Genomic DNA, 20,889 nt, shown 5'->3' with positions numbered 1-20,889 from the left:
CTTATATATGATTACATGTCCAATGGCTCTCTTGATAAGTTTATTTTTCTTAAAGGGGAAAACAACACCTTTTTTAACTTGGAAAGGTTGCACTTGGAGTGGGGCGTGGGATTAAATACTTACATCAAGATTGTGACATGCAAATTCTACATTTTGATATCAAGCCACACAATATCCTTTTTGATGAAGACTTTACACTAAAAGTTTCAAATTTTGGCCTTGTCAAATTATATTCGACAAATGAAAGTATAGTATCTCTCACTGTTATACGAGGAACATTGGGATATATTGCTCTAGAATTGTTCTATAAAAACATTGGAGGTGTCTCATACAAAGCTGATATTTATAGTTTTAGAATGTTATTTTTGGAAATGGTAGGGAGAAGAAAGAATGTGAATGAAAATGCAGAGCACTCAAGTCAAATATATTTTCCATCATGGATTTACGACCGATATGATCAAGGAGAGAATATAGACTTGGAAGATGCTTCTGAAGATGAAAAAAAGTTTGTAAAGAAAATGGTTATAGTTGCACTATGGTGTATACAGATGAAGTCGATAGACCGCCCTTCAATGAGCAAAGCCTTGGAGATGTTGGAAGGAAAGGTTGAGTTGTTAGAAATGCCTCCTAAGCCTACTCTATACCCTGAAGAAATGTCAATTGAGTATCATATCAACAATCCAATAGAAGCATCATATTTCCTTATACAATTCCATGGATATGTAGCATTTTACCTACTTGCATTCTCTCCTATGATATCATATGTTTGTAATTTGGCATAGATTTATGCATGGGCTGTAACTCCTCTTGCAAGGTCCAATATATAATGTAATATTGTCTTGAGGCACTAACATGCAATATTTTTCCCAAGACCCCATTGGATCTCTCATTTTATTTTTATGTCTCCATGTGGTACACTACCTAGGTCATCATTGGAGAACCTATAAAAAGCTATTTTGCAATTGTTCATGGATTGCTCCTTTGGGAGAGCCTGAGGGAAGAAAACCTTGTTGCAGCTGGAGCTTGGGTTGCCACATTCATTTGCCTACTTTTTTGGGACTTTGTAATTGTTTTTTAATGTCCTAAAATCCTTTTCTTTGATTGTGTCCGAACAAACTTGTTTATAAGCTTTGGTTTAAGCGATATTGAATTGGAACCTTAGGTTTTAATACTCATTTTCTTATGCTCTTAATTGTGATTCAATCTTCATGCCTTTTGAGTAGTGGATTAGGCTAAGGAAAGGGGGGCCCTTTGGACCTCTTCTTTACCCAAAAAATGATCCCCTCATTTCGGGTAATTAATGATTTAATCATTTTGTAAGTTGGACCTTTTCATTTTTAATTAAAACTATTTTGACTTGAGAGAACCATTATTAAGCCCTCAATTCTACAATTTGGCAAGCAAATGGGGAGTGAGAGTTTTAAGTATTTCACAAGGAGGTCCAATTAATAAGTACGTAGCTCTAGGTTTAATTAAATTGTATTTGTGCTGAAAATTCTCAAGCTTGGAGCACTTGTAGGTAGTCTTAGATTAGTTAGCTTAATTGATAGTCTTTTCATGGAAATAAGACAACTTAAAGGATCCCCTTATATAAAAAGCATGAAATGGTTAAACCTTATGTGGTCAAATTAATTTTACACAATTTTTTTTATATAATGATTAAATAACTTAAAATTATATAATAATTTTTAAATTAATTTTAATTATATTTGATTTTCTTTATATTTTTTTTAATAATGAAATCAAATATAAAAAAATTGTTTTCCTTAAACATTATTTGATCATAGGAAGATCAGGATTTAAGCTTTGAATATAATTTTTGATAAATTTAACTTAATTCCCCACTATCCTTTTCCTACAAAGCTTTACATTTTAAAAAGGCCTCAATATGACCCATCATCAAAGATAGTACTTCATTTTTCAATTTGGTGGCATTTGTGGTCAGTCAAGAAAGACAAAACCAAAAAAATTTCCTTCTCCCTTTCTGGAAATGACCTACTCTTCCATAAAGATGAAGCTTAGTTGAGAAGGTCATGACCTCTTCCTACATCTTGCCCATTCCACATTGCTCGTTGCAAAAGAATTTAAAGTCTATCAAATGCAAAGAAAAACCTTCAAAAGAATTGACTAACTGGATATGGAGGTAGCAACTTGCAGTAGGGTAAAGAAGAAAAAGAAAGAATGATAATTTATAGTTTTCATTATTACCTTAATAATTTTCAATAAAAAATTTTCTAAAAGAACTAAGAAAACGTTCCAAAGTTTTTTTCATTATTATATAAATAATTTTTATATTATAAAAATAAAATTTATCAAAAAATTATCTAAGTGGTTTAACTATTAGTCATTGGTATCAATTAAATTTTTCTAAATTTATTTTAATTTAGTCTAATTCTTTAGAATTTATATTTTAATTTTGTGTCACTTTTCCATTGAAGAAGTGTATGTTTTGTTTGGTATATCTCTAAGTTTTTTTTTTTTTTTTGTTTAAATTACAATTATATTTATGAAAAATATAAATAAGGACATGAAAGTTTTAAAAATAAACAAGAAGAAAAATAGATAAATAAACTTATAATGAAATAAGTTTAAGTAAAGATTTTATAGATGATAAAGAAGAATTAATTTATCAAATAAAATTAGAAATACTGAAATAGTGGGACAAAAAATTTAAAAACAAAAATAGTTATAATGGTTGATATGATTATAGTATAATTAATTACTATAAACATTTATAAAAAATATAAAAGCACAAAACAAGGAAAATAAATATCTTATTGGGCTTTCATGGTCAAATTATGTCCTGTATACTAATAGAAAGTTGGAATCAAACCCCGTATCAAGCCCAACCCAGCCTGAGTAGCACATGATCCAAGCTCCGCCTATGGACCTTCCATTGGGCTTGGCCCAATCAGATAGAGTAGATTGTTCCATTGATTTGATGTTTTGCCCTAAATGCAGTTGATCTTAAACACATGGAGGAACCCTCAAACCCCTCGGCTAAGACAAGCTTGTTTGCATCAACGTCCTAAGCCACTGGACTTTTTATTGTTTAGGTTAAACAATATATACCATATATTGAGAGAGTTTGAGTCCATTATTATTATTATTATTATTACATAATCTATTGAGTCCTTTTTTTTTTTCCTTTTTTCTCATTGGTTAATTTCATGGTCTACCGTACATATGATCCATTGGTAATTTGTATTGGTTAAATATCTCATTTTAAATAGCCACTAAATAAATTTTCTTAGCATTAAAAAGAGGTTGATCCTTTGCCTTTTGAGGATATTCCATTAGCATTAGAACTGTGATAGAGGTAAGGAGATGATCAATCATCCCCAAATTTCAATATTAATGAACTTTGTCTTTGATAATGCATCCATATGAGACCTTTCTAAAGGTAAAGCCACTTGCTTTGTACGGAAATGATGGTAGAGAATTAAGCTTAATTTTTTTAAATTGCAGTCATAAATTAAAGGCCAAATTTTTGTTTGAAAACTCTTGCTTCTTAGTGCAAAGCAAAAGATTATATACTTTATCAAGTTATTGGGTAATATAATCTAGCTCAAGGAGCAACTTTATTTAGTCATTACATAACTTATTCGTCTTACTTCTCAATCCAATAAAAAAGTGATAAAGGCAAAAAGGAAAAAAAAAAAAAAAAGCAAAAGAAACTCCATATAGACATAGTGGATGAGACTTATTTTCAAGTTTCCTAGATCTATTCTATTGCTATTTCGTGCAATACTATCTATCTTGAATGTGATGGACATTAGTTATTCTTGATTGAAAGGTGATCTCTAGAGTTGTGTGTAGCTAAACTATAATTTGGATTGTGAGAATATTCTTGGACATATTCATTAAAATATCATACATGATAAATACATTACATGGGAACAAGAACTTCTAGAATCTAACATCAATTGAGCCACTGGTATAATCATTGTGTACAATCATTTGTTCAATTAACAGAAATATAAATAGAAATGCTACGATGATGAACAACTACAATATGAATTTTTATAAAATTACACATTCATAATAATTTGATGCAATTATTTTACTCTATTTCTGAAATGATTGCTAACTCTTGTTGAAAAACACTTCCTGGTTTGCCCAAGTTTGTCTTTGTTGGAGTTGTTGAAGCAAAAGGATTAGGAGGCATGGTTAACTTGCCTCTTCCTTCCAACATTTGAACCACAATTTTCATGGAAGGACGATCCATTGGAAACCATTGAATACATGAGAGTCCCACAATTGCTAATTTCTTTGCAATCTCAACATCTCCTTTTTCTTCAATCCGAATATACAATTCTTCCCCTATATCCAAATGATTATAAATCCATTCTGGGAAGTATACTTGGCTAGTACTCTCCACACTAACATCAATGTTCTTCCTCCCTCCAACCATTTCAAGTAACAACATTCCAAAACTATAAACATCTGACTTATAAGACACATTCCCAAAATTCCTAGACAACACTTCTGGAGCAATGTAGCCTATTGTTCCCCTTGCAACGGTCATAGAGACCGCACTTTGTTCCTTGGAGCACAATTTGGCTAAACCAAAGTCAGAAATCTTTGGATTAAAGTTGTGATCAAGTAAAATATTATGAGATTTGATATCAAAATGGATGATTCTTTGATCACAACCTTGATGAAGATACTCAATTCCTTTCGCTATACCTATAGCAATTTCTTGAAGTTTCTTCCAACTGAGTGAATAGTTCTTAACATCTCTTGAAAATATGAACTTCTCTAATGACTCATTTGGTAAGTACTCATAAATTAGAGCTCGTTTAAATCCATCAGCACAAAATCCGACTAAGCGAACTATATTAACATGGTGGATTGTACCCATCGTTGCCACTTCATTAATGAACTCTTCTCCATTTCCTTGAGAATTATTAAGGATTTTTACTGCAACAAAAACTTCATGTGAAAGCTTTCCCTTGTACACTGTTCCATAACCTCCTTGGCCTAATTTATCTTTGAATTGATTTGTAATCCTTTTAATATCAACATAGGAGTATCTTGAGGGCTTGAGAGCTTCATAGTCTTCCAGAAACCTTTTAACCTTTATTCCATTCTCTCTTTCTAATTTATCTGAGCTATAGAGACGATAAAACATAGCAATTACTAACACAAGTAGAAAGAAACCAAAGATTGTGCCTACAAACATAAAAAGAAGAAAACTTAAACTTTTTTTATTTAAATAAATAGATAGAATAACCAAGTTAAGAATCCTTATTTCTATAATAAAAATGCATAAATAAAATATTACCTGTTACCATTGCTTGCTTTGATACACCTGTAAAATATTTAAAAAATAATAATAATTATCTTGTTGTGCTCTTGGAATTAACAAAATCATGCTAAATTACATGCATATGATATGATTTTAATTTAATTTTATTCTAGGCTTCAACCCTATCTTTTGGGTCTCTTTCTTATAGTCTACATGTTGAGTACCAATTCTACTGGTAACTCCATTCTAACTTGTAGTGGAGATTAAAACTTACCCTTCTAATATCTATTATGTATCTTAGTTAAACTATTCTGTTTCATAATAACTTACTGTCGTAATGAAGCCCTCAACACTAATTCACCTTATTTTATAAAAAAAACTAAAATAAAAATAAAACTCTATCTCAAACAAATCTCTACTCTTATCCTATGACATTATATATAGTGAGATTCCAATTGGTGAATTCTATGACACTTGGCAATTTGATTGACCATTAACATATAACTTCTCATGTTAGATAAGAGGGCAAAGGTATCCATGCATGTGGATACCCATTAAAATTAGGAAAATGATATTTATGAAAATTTTTACACAATTGTCATTATTGGGAGTTGCAACAAAGATGGATTACCAAGGAGGTTAGTATTCTCTACTTGGATATGAAACAATAAATGAGAAAATAATCTATTTTAAACAATCTTTAGTAATTTTCTTTTAGTTCCTTAAACATCTCCAAAATCCAAAATGAATAGTTGAATATCAATTATATTACTTTGCATTTTTACATTCACATTGTTGGAAAAGTATGGAGAAACAAAAAAAAAAAAAAAGTACTTGTCATAAGTAGTTAGAAAAGAATCCATTACAAAAGAACTTTTAACATTGTTGTTATATTTCTTTAATTTTTCAAAAAATTAACTCCAAAATAAACATTTAGCTCTTTGTCCAATTATTTCCTTATAACTTTTCAGGGCTCTAAAAATTTGAAGAAAGAAAAGAAACAATATAAAACTTTAGCCCAAAAATTCATGGTTGATAATTTCTTTACTCTTGTTACCATTTTTGCATAAAGACAATAGTTTAAAAATGTATAAAATTATTTTCATTAATTAATTATTATTTCAATTTATGACCTAATATAGACAAAATATTTCGGTGAAAGAGGCAAAATGATTAGAACTTAAAAAAAATCCTCATGTAAATAGTAAGTAAACATATAGTACTTTGATTGGTTGTAATCAAATTGATCTTTTTTTCTTTTTTTCTTTTTTATTTTTTATCTTTCAGACTTTCAGAATCCCAATAAAAAGTAAATTCCATCCAAGATTTTAGTTCTACTTTCCATAGCTTAGAAACTCGATCAGTAGAATTTATCAGCTCATATCCTTTGCAATGGCTTTTTAATTCCAAAATGGAGTATTTGTTTATTAGATCATTGTAGAGGATATGAGGCGGGAATGAAAGATGAAAAGAAGATGAATAGGGAATTGAGATACATAAAGTACCTTTAATACATTCAGTTTCTGGTTCCCTGCTATTACTCTTTTTCAGTCTGCATATGTGTCCTCCTCGTAGGCAGCTTCCACATATTGATTTCGGCCACTTCAAAGAAAACGCACTTCCATTGAATGTATAATCCGTAAAGACATGATATCCAACTGAAGCGTTGTAAAGCCTGCGGCAAGACGATAGGTCCATATTTTGGAGAGGATAGAAGGAGTCAACGGCATAAACTGGGTTACCAGGGATAGAAAGGCAAGGGATGAAGTGAGCAGCAAATGATTCTGCCGTTTTAAGTAAGGAACAATTGAAGAAGGTGACGTCCCCCTCAAATTTGAACTGGAAGGGGGACGAAGCTAAACTAAGGTTTCGAAGCTGTCTCTCAAGGCAATTATCCGGGTTCTGGACAATGATTTCCCTGGATTTGTAGATTATATTCTTCACCAAGAGCTTTACCGAATCTGGCAGCTCCAGCATGATCTGATTATTCTCAGTGCAAGATAAAACAAATCCCGGGTATCCACAGTGGTGTGGCTGGCTTTTTAGACGGAAAGGGAACTGGATGAGTGGACCCTGGTCGCCACAACGATTTGATGTCGGGCACTCACCTCGGCCCCCTCTCATCTCCACAAACAAGGTCAGAAACGAGAACAAAAATAAAGAGAGAGATCGATCCATTTTTATGGAAGGAAGTTGTGACTTTTGCCAAGAACAGAAATCTCAGGGATAGGAAAGAAAGTGGAAAGGGGGATACAAATATTGAGAGGAGATTAGCCTGAAAATTTATAGAGAAGAATTCTAGGAAGGAGAATTACTGTGGTGTTACATTTTCAGTCAATCATCTTCTCTCTTTCAAATTTAAGTATTCCATTTAATTTGTACATATAATTTTCTATATGATATGTAATTGATTTTTACTTCTCAATGGATAGAGGATCTAGGAAGATAATAACTTTGCCATCACCTAGACTTTTTTATTCATGCATTTAGAATCAAGATTTGAACTTTTCAAGTGATAGAAGATTTGGAAACTCCATTCCTACTTGCCATCTTCACTTGTATCCACACATTTAGAGTCAAGATTTTGAATTTTCAAATAACAAACCTGTAATAACTAAAGATTGTTGGATGACATTGATTAAAACTTCTAATTAATTTTGGTTATACATCATGATATTTAATTTTCATTATGTTGCCATATTTAGAGGTCTCCCGTTGTTCTCAGCCAAAAGTCTTTAATGACTGAAGTTGTCAGACATGACTTGCAAAGGAATTCAGTGAATCTGATCATGAACCAAAGGTTGGTATGCTTTACCCTTATTTCAAATTGCACCAAAATGGGGACCAAAAGGTGGTTTAGCCAGTTGGCTGAATAATTGCAACTCATTTCTCTTAAATTCAACATAAATTAAAATGGAAGAATTCCAAATTAGTATCTTTCTCAAATGTCATAATGGTCAAGACCAACAAAAAAATATAAAAACATTTTTACCTAAGCATAGAACCTATTCTAAAATTTAATAATATTTCATTTATTATAATTTCAATCTAAATGTACTGTCTTGCTTAATTTCTTTTTGTATGTTTTCAAAAAAATCAAATTTTGATATGATGTAGGAATTTGATGAGAAATACAACTTAAAATACAAATAATAAAAAACTACAAAAGATTATTCTAATAATTATGATTAATATCAAATGCGAAGTCATTTCTATAAAGAAAATTTTATCTAACTTGGTATATATTGTGTATCTAAAACTTATAGAAGGTTCAAATTTTTAGAGAAGTGGTAACTTAACATGATACAATGCATAATTCATTATTCATATATTTATATAAAGTTAATTTGGTATACATTATGGTCCATTTAAGCTTCGAGGAAAGTTGCTAATTCAGCTATAAGATCCTTTTTATTTTTTATTTTTTGAAATTAACTTCAAATATTACTATATCAAATATAGTGATTCTTGGTTTTCAATATGTGGACATATTTAGAGGTCTTTCCCTGTTGAACAGGCAATGCTTGAAGGTGTCAAAATGCAACTTGCAAAGCAGTAGAGTGAACCTTATCATGAACAAGGGGTGGCTATCCGTTACTTCAATGTGCAGTTATCCACATACAGAAAAATCAAAGCACTTGATTATGACGGTCAATAAGTCTCCTTTCTCTTAAATTCAACATAAAAGCAGAAGAATTCCAACTCAGTATCTCTCTCAAATGTCATGATGCTCAGAGAAACAAAAGTTGTGGCATTAACAGTCTTCCACACTTTCTTGCTTGCAATTTGTGCTGCTAATGGAAACCAGACATGCAGGCCTTCTTCTTGTGGAGATATTAAAAAAATCAGCAACCCTTTCCGATTGAAAGGTGATCCGTCTGGGTGTGGTGATCCTGACTATGAATTGGTCTGCGAAAACAATCGTACTGTGGTAAACCTGGAGCATGGGAAATACTATGTTGCCGATATCAACTACGTTAACTACACCATTCGGGTAGTGGATCCAGGGGTGGAAAAGGGCAACTGTTTCTCCGCTCCTCTGTATTCCTTGACAAGAGAAATATTCCGTTCGGATAAGAGAGCATATTTTTTGAATCCGCATGAAGCGACCAATACCACGGTTTTGATGAACTGCGAGCAGCCAATAAGTGATGGCAACTATATTCCTATCACTCCTTGCAACAGAAGCAATGTGACTTCATCTTCCTCACAAGCATATGTTTATGCACTAGTCGGCGGAGGAGACTCCCTGCTGGTGAATGATATTAAGTATTCATGCACCATTAGCAGGACTATTATTACTCAATTCTTGAAGCCCGGCAATCTTTCAAGGTCAGATTTGCAAGAAATACTTCTTCAGGGGCTTGATATTTCATTCTTGCCCTTCCGTTGCAAAAGCGAATGCCATATGAAAGGGCCATACTGCGATCTAGATTGGACCAAAAATACCGTAAAATGTATGAGTATGAAAAATGTTTTTTATTTTATTTTATTTAATTGTTTTGCTTCCTACAAAAAGGCTTAATTGGCTTAATATTGCAGGGTACTCTTTTGGGTATAGGTTCTCTGAATATTTGGAATCTTTAAGGGGTGAGACTCCGGGAGTCAAGTTTTTATCTTTTATGTTTTATTTCTTGATAAATTTATCTTTTATTGTCCTATATCTTTTTCATGTTAAATTTAATTTGTGTTTTTTTTGTTTATTAATTAACAGATCGGAGCACCTTTTCAAGCAACGGTAAGGCCTACTTAACAATTGTTTGAATGAAGCATTGCTTTGATAGTGTAAAATTGAATTTGAATAAAGCATGCCATTAAACTGGATTTTCCAATTTGGAAATAAATAAAGGAGTGTTGTTAAAAGTAGAATTGTTGTCATGACATTTTTTTCAAAAAGACAGAGGATTAATCACTTTTTAGTTAAATAAAAAAAAAAGGGAGAGCCAAGTGGGTGAAATTATGCGGTTTAGTTAGTTGGTGATTACCATTGTGGGTTCTCCATTTTATTTTCTTCCTTTTTCAAGATAAATTATCATTATCTAATTGGTCAATATGCAGGATTTGAAAACAAAATGCATAAGATTCTTCAACTTTTACCACTAACATAATTTAATTACTTGATTTCATCATGCAGATGTAAGAGAAAGATACAACTACTACTACCACTATGAAACTGCACTTTACCTTGGTAAGGTTTCTAGAGTTTCTATTATCATATGATTTTCATAAATTGGATAATAATAATAATAATAATAATCCCATGTGTTATATATATATAATTGAGATTCTCATTTATGTAGTGATTGAATAATTTATTTTATTTATTGATGATAATCCAAGTAAGTAAACTGCTACTTTATTTTTATTATTAACTGTTAGTATAATAAATGTTTAGATGAAGGAGAAAATCTCTTAGTCAACTTGATAATTAATAATACACATAATTTATATGCGCACTTAATAATAGTATAGATGATTTTTAAATAGCTATAATAATCGTAATAATTTTTCTTGTATATCCATCTCTCTTGCTTTTCAATCAATAAATAATAATAAAAATAACTGTCTTATACTGGTCTATTGCTCATCTTTAATATGTAATATATGCAAATCTTTTGTTTTTTAATTTAATCATTTTTTTAATTTTATTTTTGCAGGTTGGATAATAAGATACATAGGTAAGTCTTTCAAATCTCAATAAATAGATTGCTGCAAACGATACTATGTTTTTTTTTTAGAACTCATTTTGCCTTAGTCTTTTAGAAGTTTTTTCAAAGAAGATTGTGTAAAGGTGCCTAGTTTTGTTGTTCTATATTTGGTTGTACAAATATAAATTGGAATTCCATTTTTATGAAATTCAGAATTTTAATTTCAAATGAAATTATATATTTTTGCAAATTTGTTATGTATTGAATTTTAAATTTATTTAGAGTACAACCAAATTGACAATTGGGCATCCAATTCCATTTCCCAATTTTAAGCAACTAAACAAATTTTCTCTTTCATTCCATACAATATTGATTGGAAACCTAAAAACATCTTTCTATTGAGTCAACCAATAAGCAATTATATGGGTGAAATGACTTTTTAAACAATCTTATTTGGATTTGATAATTGAATGTAGATGATGATACACCTTCCTCTAATTTTTATTTTTTTTATTGATATTTTTAACACGTGATTTATAGGCATGATCATCATCGGGAGGGCCATACCTGGTATTTTGTGTTTGCTTGTCTATTTAATCTACAAGTTTCGACGAAGACACTTATCATTGGATGATGGTATTGAAGAATTTCTACATAGCCATAAAAATCTTCAGCCAATCAAATACTCATATTCGGAGCTAAAAAAGATGACTCATAATTTTAAGAATAAATTAGGTCAAGGAGGTTTTGGCTCTGTGTACAAAGGAAAACTCCAAAGTGGTCGCATTGTAGCTGTAAAAATGTTAGTTATGTCAAAAGCTAATGGGCAAGATTTCATCAATGAAGTTGCTACAATTGGAAGGATTCATCATGTTAATGTTGTGAGACTTGTTGGATTTTGTATACAGAGATCAAAATGGGCTCTTGTATATGACTTCATGTCCAATGGGTCTCTTGATAAGTTTGTTTTTCTTGACCAAGGAAACAACATTCCCTTGAATTGGGAAAGATTATACAAGATTGCACTTGGAGTGGGACGTGGGATTGAATACTTACATCAGGGATGTGACATGCAAATTCTCCATTTTGATATCAAGCCACACAACATTCTTCTTGATGAAGACTTCACACCAAAAGTTTCAGATTTTGGTCTTGCAAAATTATATTCAACAAATGATAGTATCGTATCCATCACTGCTGCTAGAGGAACCTTGGGCTACATTGCTCCTGAATTGTTCTACAAAAACATTGGAGGTGTATCATTTAAGGCTGATGTTTATAGTTTTGGAATGTTGTTATTGGAAATGGTAGGGAAAAGGAAAAATGTTAACACATTTGCAGAACATTCAAGTCAAATGTATTTCACATCGTGGATTTATAACAATTATGATCAAGAAGAGGACATGGAAATGGGAGATGCCACTGAGGATGAAAAAAGGTATGTAAGGAAAATGGTGATAGTTGCACTATGGTGTATACAAATGAAGCCTGTAGATCGTCCTTCAATGAGCCAAGCGTTGGAGATGCTTGAAGGAGAGGTTGAACTCTTGAAAATGCCTCCTAAGCCAACTCTATGGTCTATTGATAATCATGAGCAATTCATGGTAGAGGCATCAACTTCATCATCCAATTCCATGGGTACAATTACCTTAAATGGAAGGTAGTACTACACCATCTAATTACTTATTTTGTGATCCAATAATAATGTGTGATTGTGTCTTATGTGTAAGGTTTCTATGAGATCGGTCTATGTAATAAGATAAAGTTTCTTCTTCAAACAATAGTTTGGTTCCTTGTAAGTGAGGCTATGTACAAGTAATAAAATATCATTTTAGATGTAATTTGAAAAGTCTTCTTGCTTGCCCTTAAAATTATCAAAGAAAATCCTTCATTTCCTTTTAAGTTCTATTTTTTTTTTTTCCAGGTATTCTACAAAAATAATTATTGGGGTTGTAGATGTTCAAGTAAGCTATTTTGTTATGAATTTGTTGCCAGTAGTAATATGGGCTTTCAAGGATCAATAGTGCCAATTACAACAATTTTTTTGTAAGTAATTACTTATAGTTTTTGTTAGAGAAATATCCTTGCCCCCTCCAAATGTTACAATTCAATAACATTCTTGGACATTGGATTGCACCATTCCATGTATGGTTCTTTAGATTAATGGATGCTTTGGTTTCTCCATTCTTAGATTTCTACTCGTTGAAATTTAATTAGGACTCTAATCTCACTCTTCACACTTTAAATCAGTCTCTCAAATTAAAAGTTGCATTTTAATAGAGAGAGAATTAACAAAGATGCAACAATTTGAGAGCTTAAACCTTTCCATGGTATGTCTATTATTATAATTAATTATAAGCATAAAATTGTAGGAGCAAATAAATATTCAAAATTTTAAAATGGTCTCCTACAACTCTCACACTCTAATAATTTTTGTAATTCATTGCACACAAAGATAAAAATATCAATAATTATGGTATATCGGTATTTTGATTTTGTGAACATATCGGAGATATATCAAAAGATATTTTGACACAAAATATCGATGACATAAAAATTAATGAAAATTTTAAAAATATCAGAAAAAAAACTAAAAAAAAATGATATAAGGAGTAACATTTTAAAGTTATTTTTAAATATATATATATATATATATATAAATTTTATAAGTGTACATTTATTATTAAGTTTCATTATGTATTATTTTAGAACAATATTATGATAGCATGTTTAATTTTAAAATATATTTAATATTAAAAATATGATCCATTTTAATTTAAATGTATTCAATGATATCAAATTAATACTAAAATATGTATAATTTTTTTTTAATATTCATAGTTTTTATTTTTAATAAATATATAGATTATATAAAATAGATAGAAAATTATGTTTTTATATTTTTGGCAATAAATTATATCAAATGCAAAAATAAAATAATTAAAATTAATTTATTTAATAAAATAATCTTTAGTATTCCTATATATATATTGGTGCATATTTTCTAATAAGGGGTACCATGCTCTAGTGGTTGCTATAGATTTAATTTGAGTCTTTTGTCCCAGGTTCAAATCCTCTTAGCAACACAAATGTTGGTCGATTTTGATGCTTTATTTATTGAATATGACTTTACAAATAAAACCACCAAGACAACTTTTCTAATTTTTCTTGGCACTAAAAGAAAGTTGGTCCTTACATTTAGAGGACTTCATTTCTTTTATCTTCATAAATGTGCAATGCCCTAGATGTGATAAGGCCATAATACTATATGAATTATGCCGATAATACCATGCATTGTATTCCAAACATATGCATGAGGAATAATGTCTATTTTAATTTATTTATAAATTTATTTTGCTTGCTAGATTTCCGACGCTTCACTCCCATTAAATATAGCATATGGGGAATCTAGATTTTCTATGAACTGGTCAAAACCTTTGTGTGGAAATTGCAAAGCAGAAGGTGGGAAAGGCGGGCTGGAGATGAGTAATGACACGGAACCTGAAATCAAGTGCATAAAGAAGCCAACAAAAGGTACGTACTACACAATATTCCATATCATTTTGAAAGGAGAAATTACGATAGAGGATATTAGCCCATGCCATATTCCTTTGCACCCTGATATGGTAATGGAAATTTTGACATAATTTCATTTTATTTGTTCGTATTTTGACATAAATTAGTCTCTATAGACTTGTTGATCCATTCGTAGAGTTGATAAGTCAGATGTTATGTCATTGGGATTGTTTAATTTAACCCGACCCTTTAACTTAATTAGGGTCATGTATTCAGTCTGGTACTTCTTCCTTGAGAGCCTTCTCAAGTAAATGGATAGAAAGTAAGGAATTTGGGATTGTTTCATTGAACCCTCTTGACTTAGGATCATGTATTCAGTCTGCTACTTCTTCCTGAAGAACCTCCTCAAGTAAACATGCAGATAGAAAGTAAGGCATTTCATAAAAATATAGGCCACTTGATCAACAGCTGATATGCATTTTGCAGAAATGTCAGCATACAGAACCTCTTCTCAATAAATGGTAATCAATATTATTAATGCGCTGCATTTGGGATAAGGTAAAAATAGAAGAGGATAAGAACATATACATAGATCGTTTTGTAGCATTCCAATATATCCAATATAATTCAGTCATAGCATATACTATAAAACAACACTAAGAATTCATTTGGTAGTAATTAATTATAGGAAATGTTTTCAGTGTAAAAAGTGTTTTTAGAAAAAACAAATGTTTGAAAAAATTTATGAAAATTTTTTAAAAATCTAAAAAATCATTTTTAGTGTTTTCTGGAGAAGCAATTGATGGGTGATTCTCATAAAAACACTTCTAGAGAAATCACTTTGAGTAAAACACTATTAAACGCACCCTAAGCCTCTTAGGAAGAATAAAGTTCATCTCAATTAAACCACAACTACATGATATCTTTAGGAAGAAATAAATTTCATATACAGTGTTCTTAAGATAACAAAGAATGTACTATAATCCTACTTATTTGAGTTATAAATTGTGGTTATGTTATTTTTTTCTCCCTTATAGTCTTGGATGAGCTTAGATGGGTATGTTTCAATTCATAAACAATAGCTAATAAGTCACATCTACGAAGAACTTGTAGAAACCACTATAAGGAAAAAGGAAACAATGACGCTTTTTAAGTATCAAGAAAGTCATATGACGTGGCTCGCCTAAAGCATCATATTATATCATGTCAAGGAATGTATTTGGATACATGAATGCTTCAAGGAAACCTTATCCTTCATATCTAACTCAATAAAAATGGGATGAGAAACACTATTAATTGAAAAGGAGAGAGTGGAAGAAAAGAAACTTAAATATGTTGTTAAAAAATTATAGAGGATATCAGTCAAATGACTTTGATACCATGAAAAAAAAATAAAAGTAGAAAAATAGTAGAATTAGTGTTCTATATATATTTTTCCATGTATTTATTCTTCTATGCATAGTACAATTGAAGAACATAATAAAATAAATTAGTAAATCTCTTTGTTCCTTAACTATACTTTAAAATTGCCTTCTATATCTTTGATATTTTTTATGGCCTTCCCATTAATTGTTTTTAAAACAATAACTCCCACTTTTCATGGAAAAGAAGAACCATTATAGAATTAGTCAAGCTTGATCTATACGAATTTAGTTAAGAATTTGTTGGTATCCTAGAATTTGTTGGGTCCTTCTTAATAATCCTTTTGAAAATGATGACATATATATATTGGTTATCTCCACCATGTTTAGTCCATTTGATTAGCAGATTTTGGACATTATTCGTCCCTCATAAATTTTGTGGGGAAATTTCAAAGCCAGTTTTTCCATGGAAAATAAGAAACCATCTAACCATCAGTCAAGCTTTTCCACCATCATTTCAATCCTTGTAAGATACATCAACTATCCCACAATTTTTAATCTTTCTATATTAACACCTTCCCAAAAGGTCCTTCTCAATAATTCTTTTAAAAATAATGGCACCCATTTTCTTATGGAAAACAATATATATGTGTGTGTTTGTGTGTGTGTATATATATATATATATATATATACATAGTGTTTAGTCTATTTGATTGACACATTTTGGACATTATTCCTCCCTCATAAATTTTGTGGAAAATTTTTCAATGCCTACTTGCTATGTGAAATAAGAAATTACCAAAAGAATTAATCAAACTTTTCTACCTTTGTTTATACTCTTGTTACATACATTAACTGCGCCACAATGTTTAATGTGTCTTTGTTGATGCCTTCCTAAAATATACTTCCCAAAATTCTTTTGAAAATATTACATATCGCTAAGAAGTTACTTTTTATTGTAAAAAACATGGTGAGAATAATTTTTGCATAGTATATAACATTGTGCCATGAACTCCACTTTTTACCTCAAAATTATTTGTGGCAAAATATCACTTTCAATCATGAATTTACATTTCATTTTTTAAACTATCGTAAGAATAATTATTATATAATATTTGACTTTCTACTATAAACTTTATTTTTTAGTAGAAAAATATTTATAATAAAAATATATAAGCAAAAACTTACAAATTTCAATTTTTGTTCAATTTTTTTTTTCTATAATCTAATTTACAATATAAAATTACTTGTTATTTTAATTATATATACACCACTTTTTCAATAATTTACAATAGAAAATATATTTTGGTAAAATAAAATTTTTCATAATTTTATGGTTATCATATATCCTATTTCACAATCAACATGGATGAAAATATAGTACATCATTTGTTTGTGATTATAAGTGGTAACTTTCACTCAAACCTCTAACTAGTTAAGATAGTAATTAAAGCAAAATCTAAATCCAGATCTCTCGATTGATTGTTTTCATAGATTGGTTTTCTCTCCATAAAGTTTTTCCTTCCGCCCTTCTAAATAAATAGTTTTGTTATGTTTAGTTGTGGTACCACCCCCTTTCCAAGTAAATAATTTCAATGAAATTTTAAAGCTGATAACCTATGCACAACGATCATTAATGTTTCACCTACCAAGAACAAGTTGTGCTATTATTCACCTAATTACATGTAAATTTCACAATCATCTCATAATTATAGTGAAGAAAAAAATCATTTTCTTTTCTGTTATTCTTTTTTAATATGTAGTTAGCTAATGTTTTAATCAATGGTTCATGATTAATGTGATCTTTATATAATATGCTTCTATTTAGGCTCGTTTTTTGTTTTAAGGTCATTCTTATCTTTAAACTTAAAGTCTTAAAATATAATAAAATAAAATAAAAAATAAAGTTCTATTTAAACCAAAGTCAAATTAAATTTTATTTAGCTTTAAGATAAATTAAACAAATCTCATTTGAGAAATTGAGGCTCACAACATCAATTTCCCTTTTTACCAATAATTTTCTTATTAAGAAATGAGGTGCTTTAGAGAGTTACTAGTTTCCTTATTCTTAAGAGAAATTTCATAAGAAGAACTAATCATATGATTCATGAAGAAATAAATAAAATCAAAATCAGATTTTGGAGAGCCTTACGTTAGTCAATAAAGGCGTCCTTTTTCGAATTGGACAACGTAGGAGATACCAACTTAGGTTTCATTAGGAATGTAGTAGCAAATTCCACAAAGACAAAATTCCAATTGAAGCTCACAAAAAAGAGAATTATTTGAAAGTTTGAAGGTGGATGCATCAAGAAAGATATATAATTACAAAAAGAAAAAAAGAAAAAATGATCTCTCATGGTTCCAAGTTGTAGTCCCTTATGTAAAATGATGCATGAATCAATTTATTTCCTCGTTGGCCCCATAGGAACTAGTCAAGTTTTGAGAAACTGAGTGTTGGATGTCATTCATTGTCATAATTAGAGTTGAAAAAAGATGATAAGATTTGTCATACAATGACTAAGAAATTTTGCTATGCCACTTGCTTTGCATTGGTAGAAGGTCTATCCATAGATGTCCAGACATAAATATGACTTGAAGTAGAAATGGTAACATGCTACTAACAGAATTGATTGATACCTAATAATCCGTGGAGAAAGGTGTATAGATAAGATAGAACCTATTAAACTAGCTTGGAGGTTCATAAATTCATAAGTAATGGTTATATTATGTACTTTTACCAAATATGAGTTTTTTTTTCTTTGTTATTTTTTTTCCTCCTTTAAATCTCAGATTTGATTTTAATAAATTTTTGGATTTGCTTTTGAGATCAACTTTAGTTATGTCAGTTCTTTGAAAAAAAAAATACAAAAACCTTCCATCATGCTTTGAAATGAAATTTCCACCCTAAATCCCTATTAAATAACATATAATTGTCTTAGGTGGAGAGTGTAAAAGACTATTAAATTGGTTCAATCTATTTAGTAGCAACAAAATATCAAAGCAAAACCCTAAAACATGCATCTTCCAACAATTTAACAAGTTGCAGTAATTATCATCTATAAGAGGGAGTCTTTTTTTTTTTTTTTTGCTAAAATGGGAAAGAAGGGAATTCAAGTTCAAGAGAAGTCATTTTAATTACTTAGGAAATTCCTGTTTTAATCCAATATTTAGTAACAATATCTAAAACATGTATTTAATATGATAAAAAAATACATACACACATACTTAAGACAATTATTTTCAGTAATTCTAATCCTTTACCTATTAAATAGGATAACAACTTGCAAGGCCTCCTCCTTTCATAAGCATGTGGGTATGTCTAGTAATTAGATAGCTCCTCGTGCTTGACTAGCTACAGAACATTATCTATAGAAAAATCAAACATTGTGGACAAGTTGATGCACCTAGTCACCCTCATACTTCAATGCTAACCATGATAATTAATGCTATAGAAAAATCAAACATTGTGGGCAAGTTGAGTTGATGTACCCATTCACCCTCATAATTTAATACTGACTATGATATTCAATGCTATAGAAAAATCAAACACTAGGAGAAATTTGATCAAAGCATTTAACAACCAATTAAGAACTATAGAGTGGTGTTTTGAATCTTAACTTCCACTAATGAGCCCCAATGCCTTGAACACAACCTAGCTAATAGAACATTTAGCTTAATTGATTTTGAACTTGTGATTCAAACTTGTATTTTCCCATGTTTAACCATCATCCAAGTGCAAGGAGAAGCAAAAGGTGGACTGGTCGAGCTACAACTTCAACCAGTTCTTCACAAATCCGGTCCAAATCTGGAAAAATGATGTTTGATGATCCAATGATGTTTGAGCAATCTAGAGAAAGTAAGAGGGGAAAAACACGGATTAGTGTACTCAGGAATTAGTTAGGCTTATTATGGTAACCATGTACACTTAGTTTATATTAAGGTGAGACACATTTTTGTCTCTCTTTAAAAGTGATATTCACCACTAGCCATGGCATAATTCCTCATGCTATAGCCCAAATAGCTTTGCGTTGGGCCTAGAATTGCTTCCTCAACCCAATTGGGCTTTGATGCTAGGTCTCAAACATGTTAGGTTAGGCTAAATCTGAGCCAGCCTATGGGTCAACATGATACTGCATTCCAATTCTAGAGACGTCATCTTAAGAAACTGAAAATTGAGTCTGTTCAACAGGGAGGAGTAGGGCAAATGAGTCGAAAGGGAGAACCTAAAAGTAAGAAAGCAAGATGCATTGGAACAAAATGTAGGGAGGAGTTTGCTGAATGCTAATAAGGCATCGTACATCTTCTGATTTGTGAAGTAAATTCTTATTTTTTTATTTATTTTCTGAAGTGAATTCCAAAGGGAAAACTACGAAAAGTAGTTTGTTTCTAGCAAGAAAATAATTGCATAGGAAAATAGGTCATCTTACAAAATTGTATTCATATAGATAAAATATTATATTACTTGCTCTGGTGATCGCAAGTCACAATTAACAAAATATCATGTTAGCTATGTACCCCAAGAGAAAACAATGACGACACCATGTGACATGTTTATTTATTTGTCAATATTTTAGAATAAAAAAATAAATTATTTATTTTGTTAGACTAATATTTATGTATCAATGTAGAGAAACAAAACATTTGCTATATTCAAGGTTGTTGATTACATAAAATAATCACTATACTCTTGCTGGACATATTTCTTATATTTAATTATAATGTCAGTCCTAGTGGCATCAACTTAAAAATAAATAAATAAATAAATTCATGAGAAAGAAGCATGCTAGAAAATAAAATTATATCCATATTTAAGAAAATAAAATATCATGTCTTTGCCTTAGGAAAAGAACACTACCATGGTGGAAAAGTGGGAGGCATTGCAACGGCTTAATCATCCTGCTTTTACTTGATTGATTAGAGATTTCAATATACTTGATTGACTAGAGATCTCAGTATTGGAGAACAAACCCCAAACCCTAAATTACATCAACTGCCTTTTGTCTTGGAATCAAAAGAGTGGCATCGTTATAGAGGAAAGGATAAAAAATAAAATTTTACACCTTCAAAATAATCCATGGCATCGTTAATGCATTGACCTAGATAGATTAAGTTG

At 30.4% G+C, this 20,889-nt stretch overlaps 2 protein-coding genes across 2 annotated transcripts; one reads left to right on the top strand and one right to left on the bottom strand.

The window, feature by feature from the left end:
* Positions 1–3,907: 3,907 nt before the first annotated feature.
* LOC100243119 (rust resistance kinase Lr10-like) lies at positions 3,908–7,566 on the bottom strand. Its single transcript, XM_010648309.3, has 3 exons — positions 6,757–7,566; positions 5,288–5,314; positions 3,908–5,175 (listed from the first exon to the last, which is right to left on the bottom strand). The coding sequence occupies exons 1-3, from the start codon at positions 7,427–7,429 to the stop codon at positions 4,064–4,066; spliced, it is 1,812 nt and encodes a 603-aa protein (XP_010646611.1). The 5' UTR covers positions 7,430–7,566; the 3' UTR covers positions 3,908–4,063.
* Positions 7,567–8,926: 1,360 nt separating this feature from the next.
* LOC100248236 (LEAF RUST 10 DISEASE-RESISTANCE LOCUS RECEPTOR-LIKE PROTEIN KINASE-like 2.1) lies at positions 8,927–12,740 on the top strand. Its single transcript, XM_002272095.5, has 6 exons — positions 8,927–9,708; positions 9,794–9,841; positions 9,966–9,989; positions 10,386–10,439; positions 10,909–10,929; positions 11,440–12,740. Exons 1-6 carry the CDS (start codon positions 8,976–8,978, stop codon positions 12,561–12,563), a joined length of 2,004 nt encoding a protein of 667 aa, XP_002272131.3. The 5' UTR covers positions 8,927–8,975; the 3' UTR covers positions 12,564–12,740.
* Positions 12,741–20,889: the final 8,149 nt, after the last annotated feature.

The sequence above is a fragment of the Vitis vinifera genome, chromosome 16, assembly GCF_030704535.1.
Source record: "Vitis vinifera cultivar Pinot Noir 40024 chromosome 16, ASM3070453v1".
NCBI lineage: Eukaryota > Viridiplantae > Streptophyta > Magnoliopsida > Vitales > Vitaceae > Vitis > Vitis vinifera.
Note: the sequence above shows the minus strand (reverse complement) of the source record. Positions and strands in the feature narration are given on the sequence as shown.

Bases quoted from the DNA above. Each gene is read 5' to 3' on its own strand.
- LOC100243119 (XM_010648309.3), bottom strand. From the start codon at position 7,429: ATGGATCGATCTCTCTCTTTATTTTTGTTCTCGTTTCTGACCTTGTTT. The intron at 5,315-6,756 runs GTACTTTATGTA...AATATTTTACAG, and splicing joins AGAAACTGAATGTATTAAAG to GTGTATCAAAGCAAGCAATG. The intron at 5,176-5,287 runs GTAATATTTTAT...TTATGTTTGTAG, and splicing joins AAAGCAAGCAATGGTAACAG to GCACAATCTTTGGTTTCTTT.
- LOC100248236 (XM_002272095.5), top strand. From the start codon at position 8,976: ATGATGCTCAGAGAAACAAAAGTTGTGGCATTAACAGTCTTCCACACT. The intron at 9,842-9,965 runs GTGAGACTCCGG...ATTAATTAACAG, and splicing joins ATATTTGGAATCTTTAAGGG to ATCGGAGCACCTTTTCAAGC. The intron at 10,930-11,439 runs GTAAGTCTTTCA...CGTGATTTATAG, and splicing joins TTGGATAATAAGATACATAG to GCATGATCATCATCGGGAGG.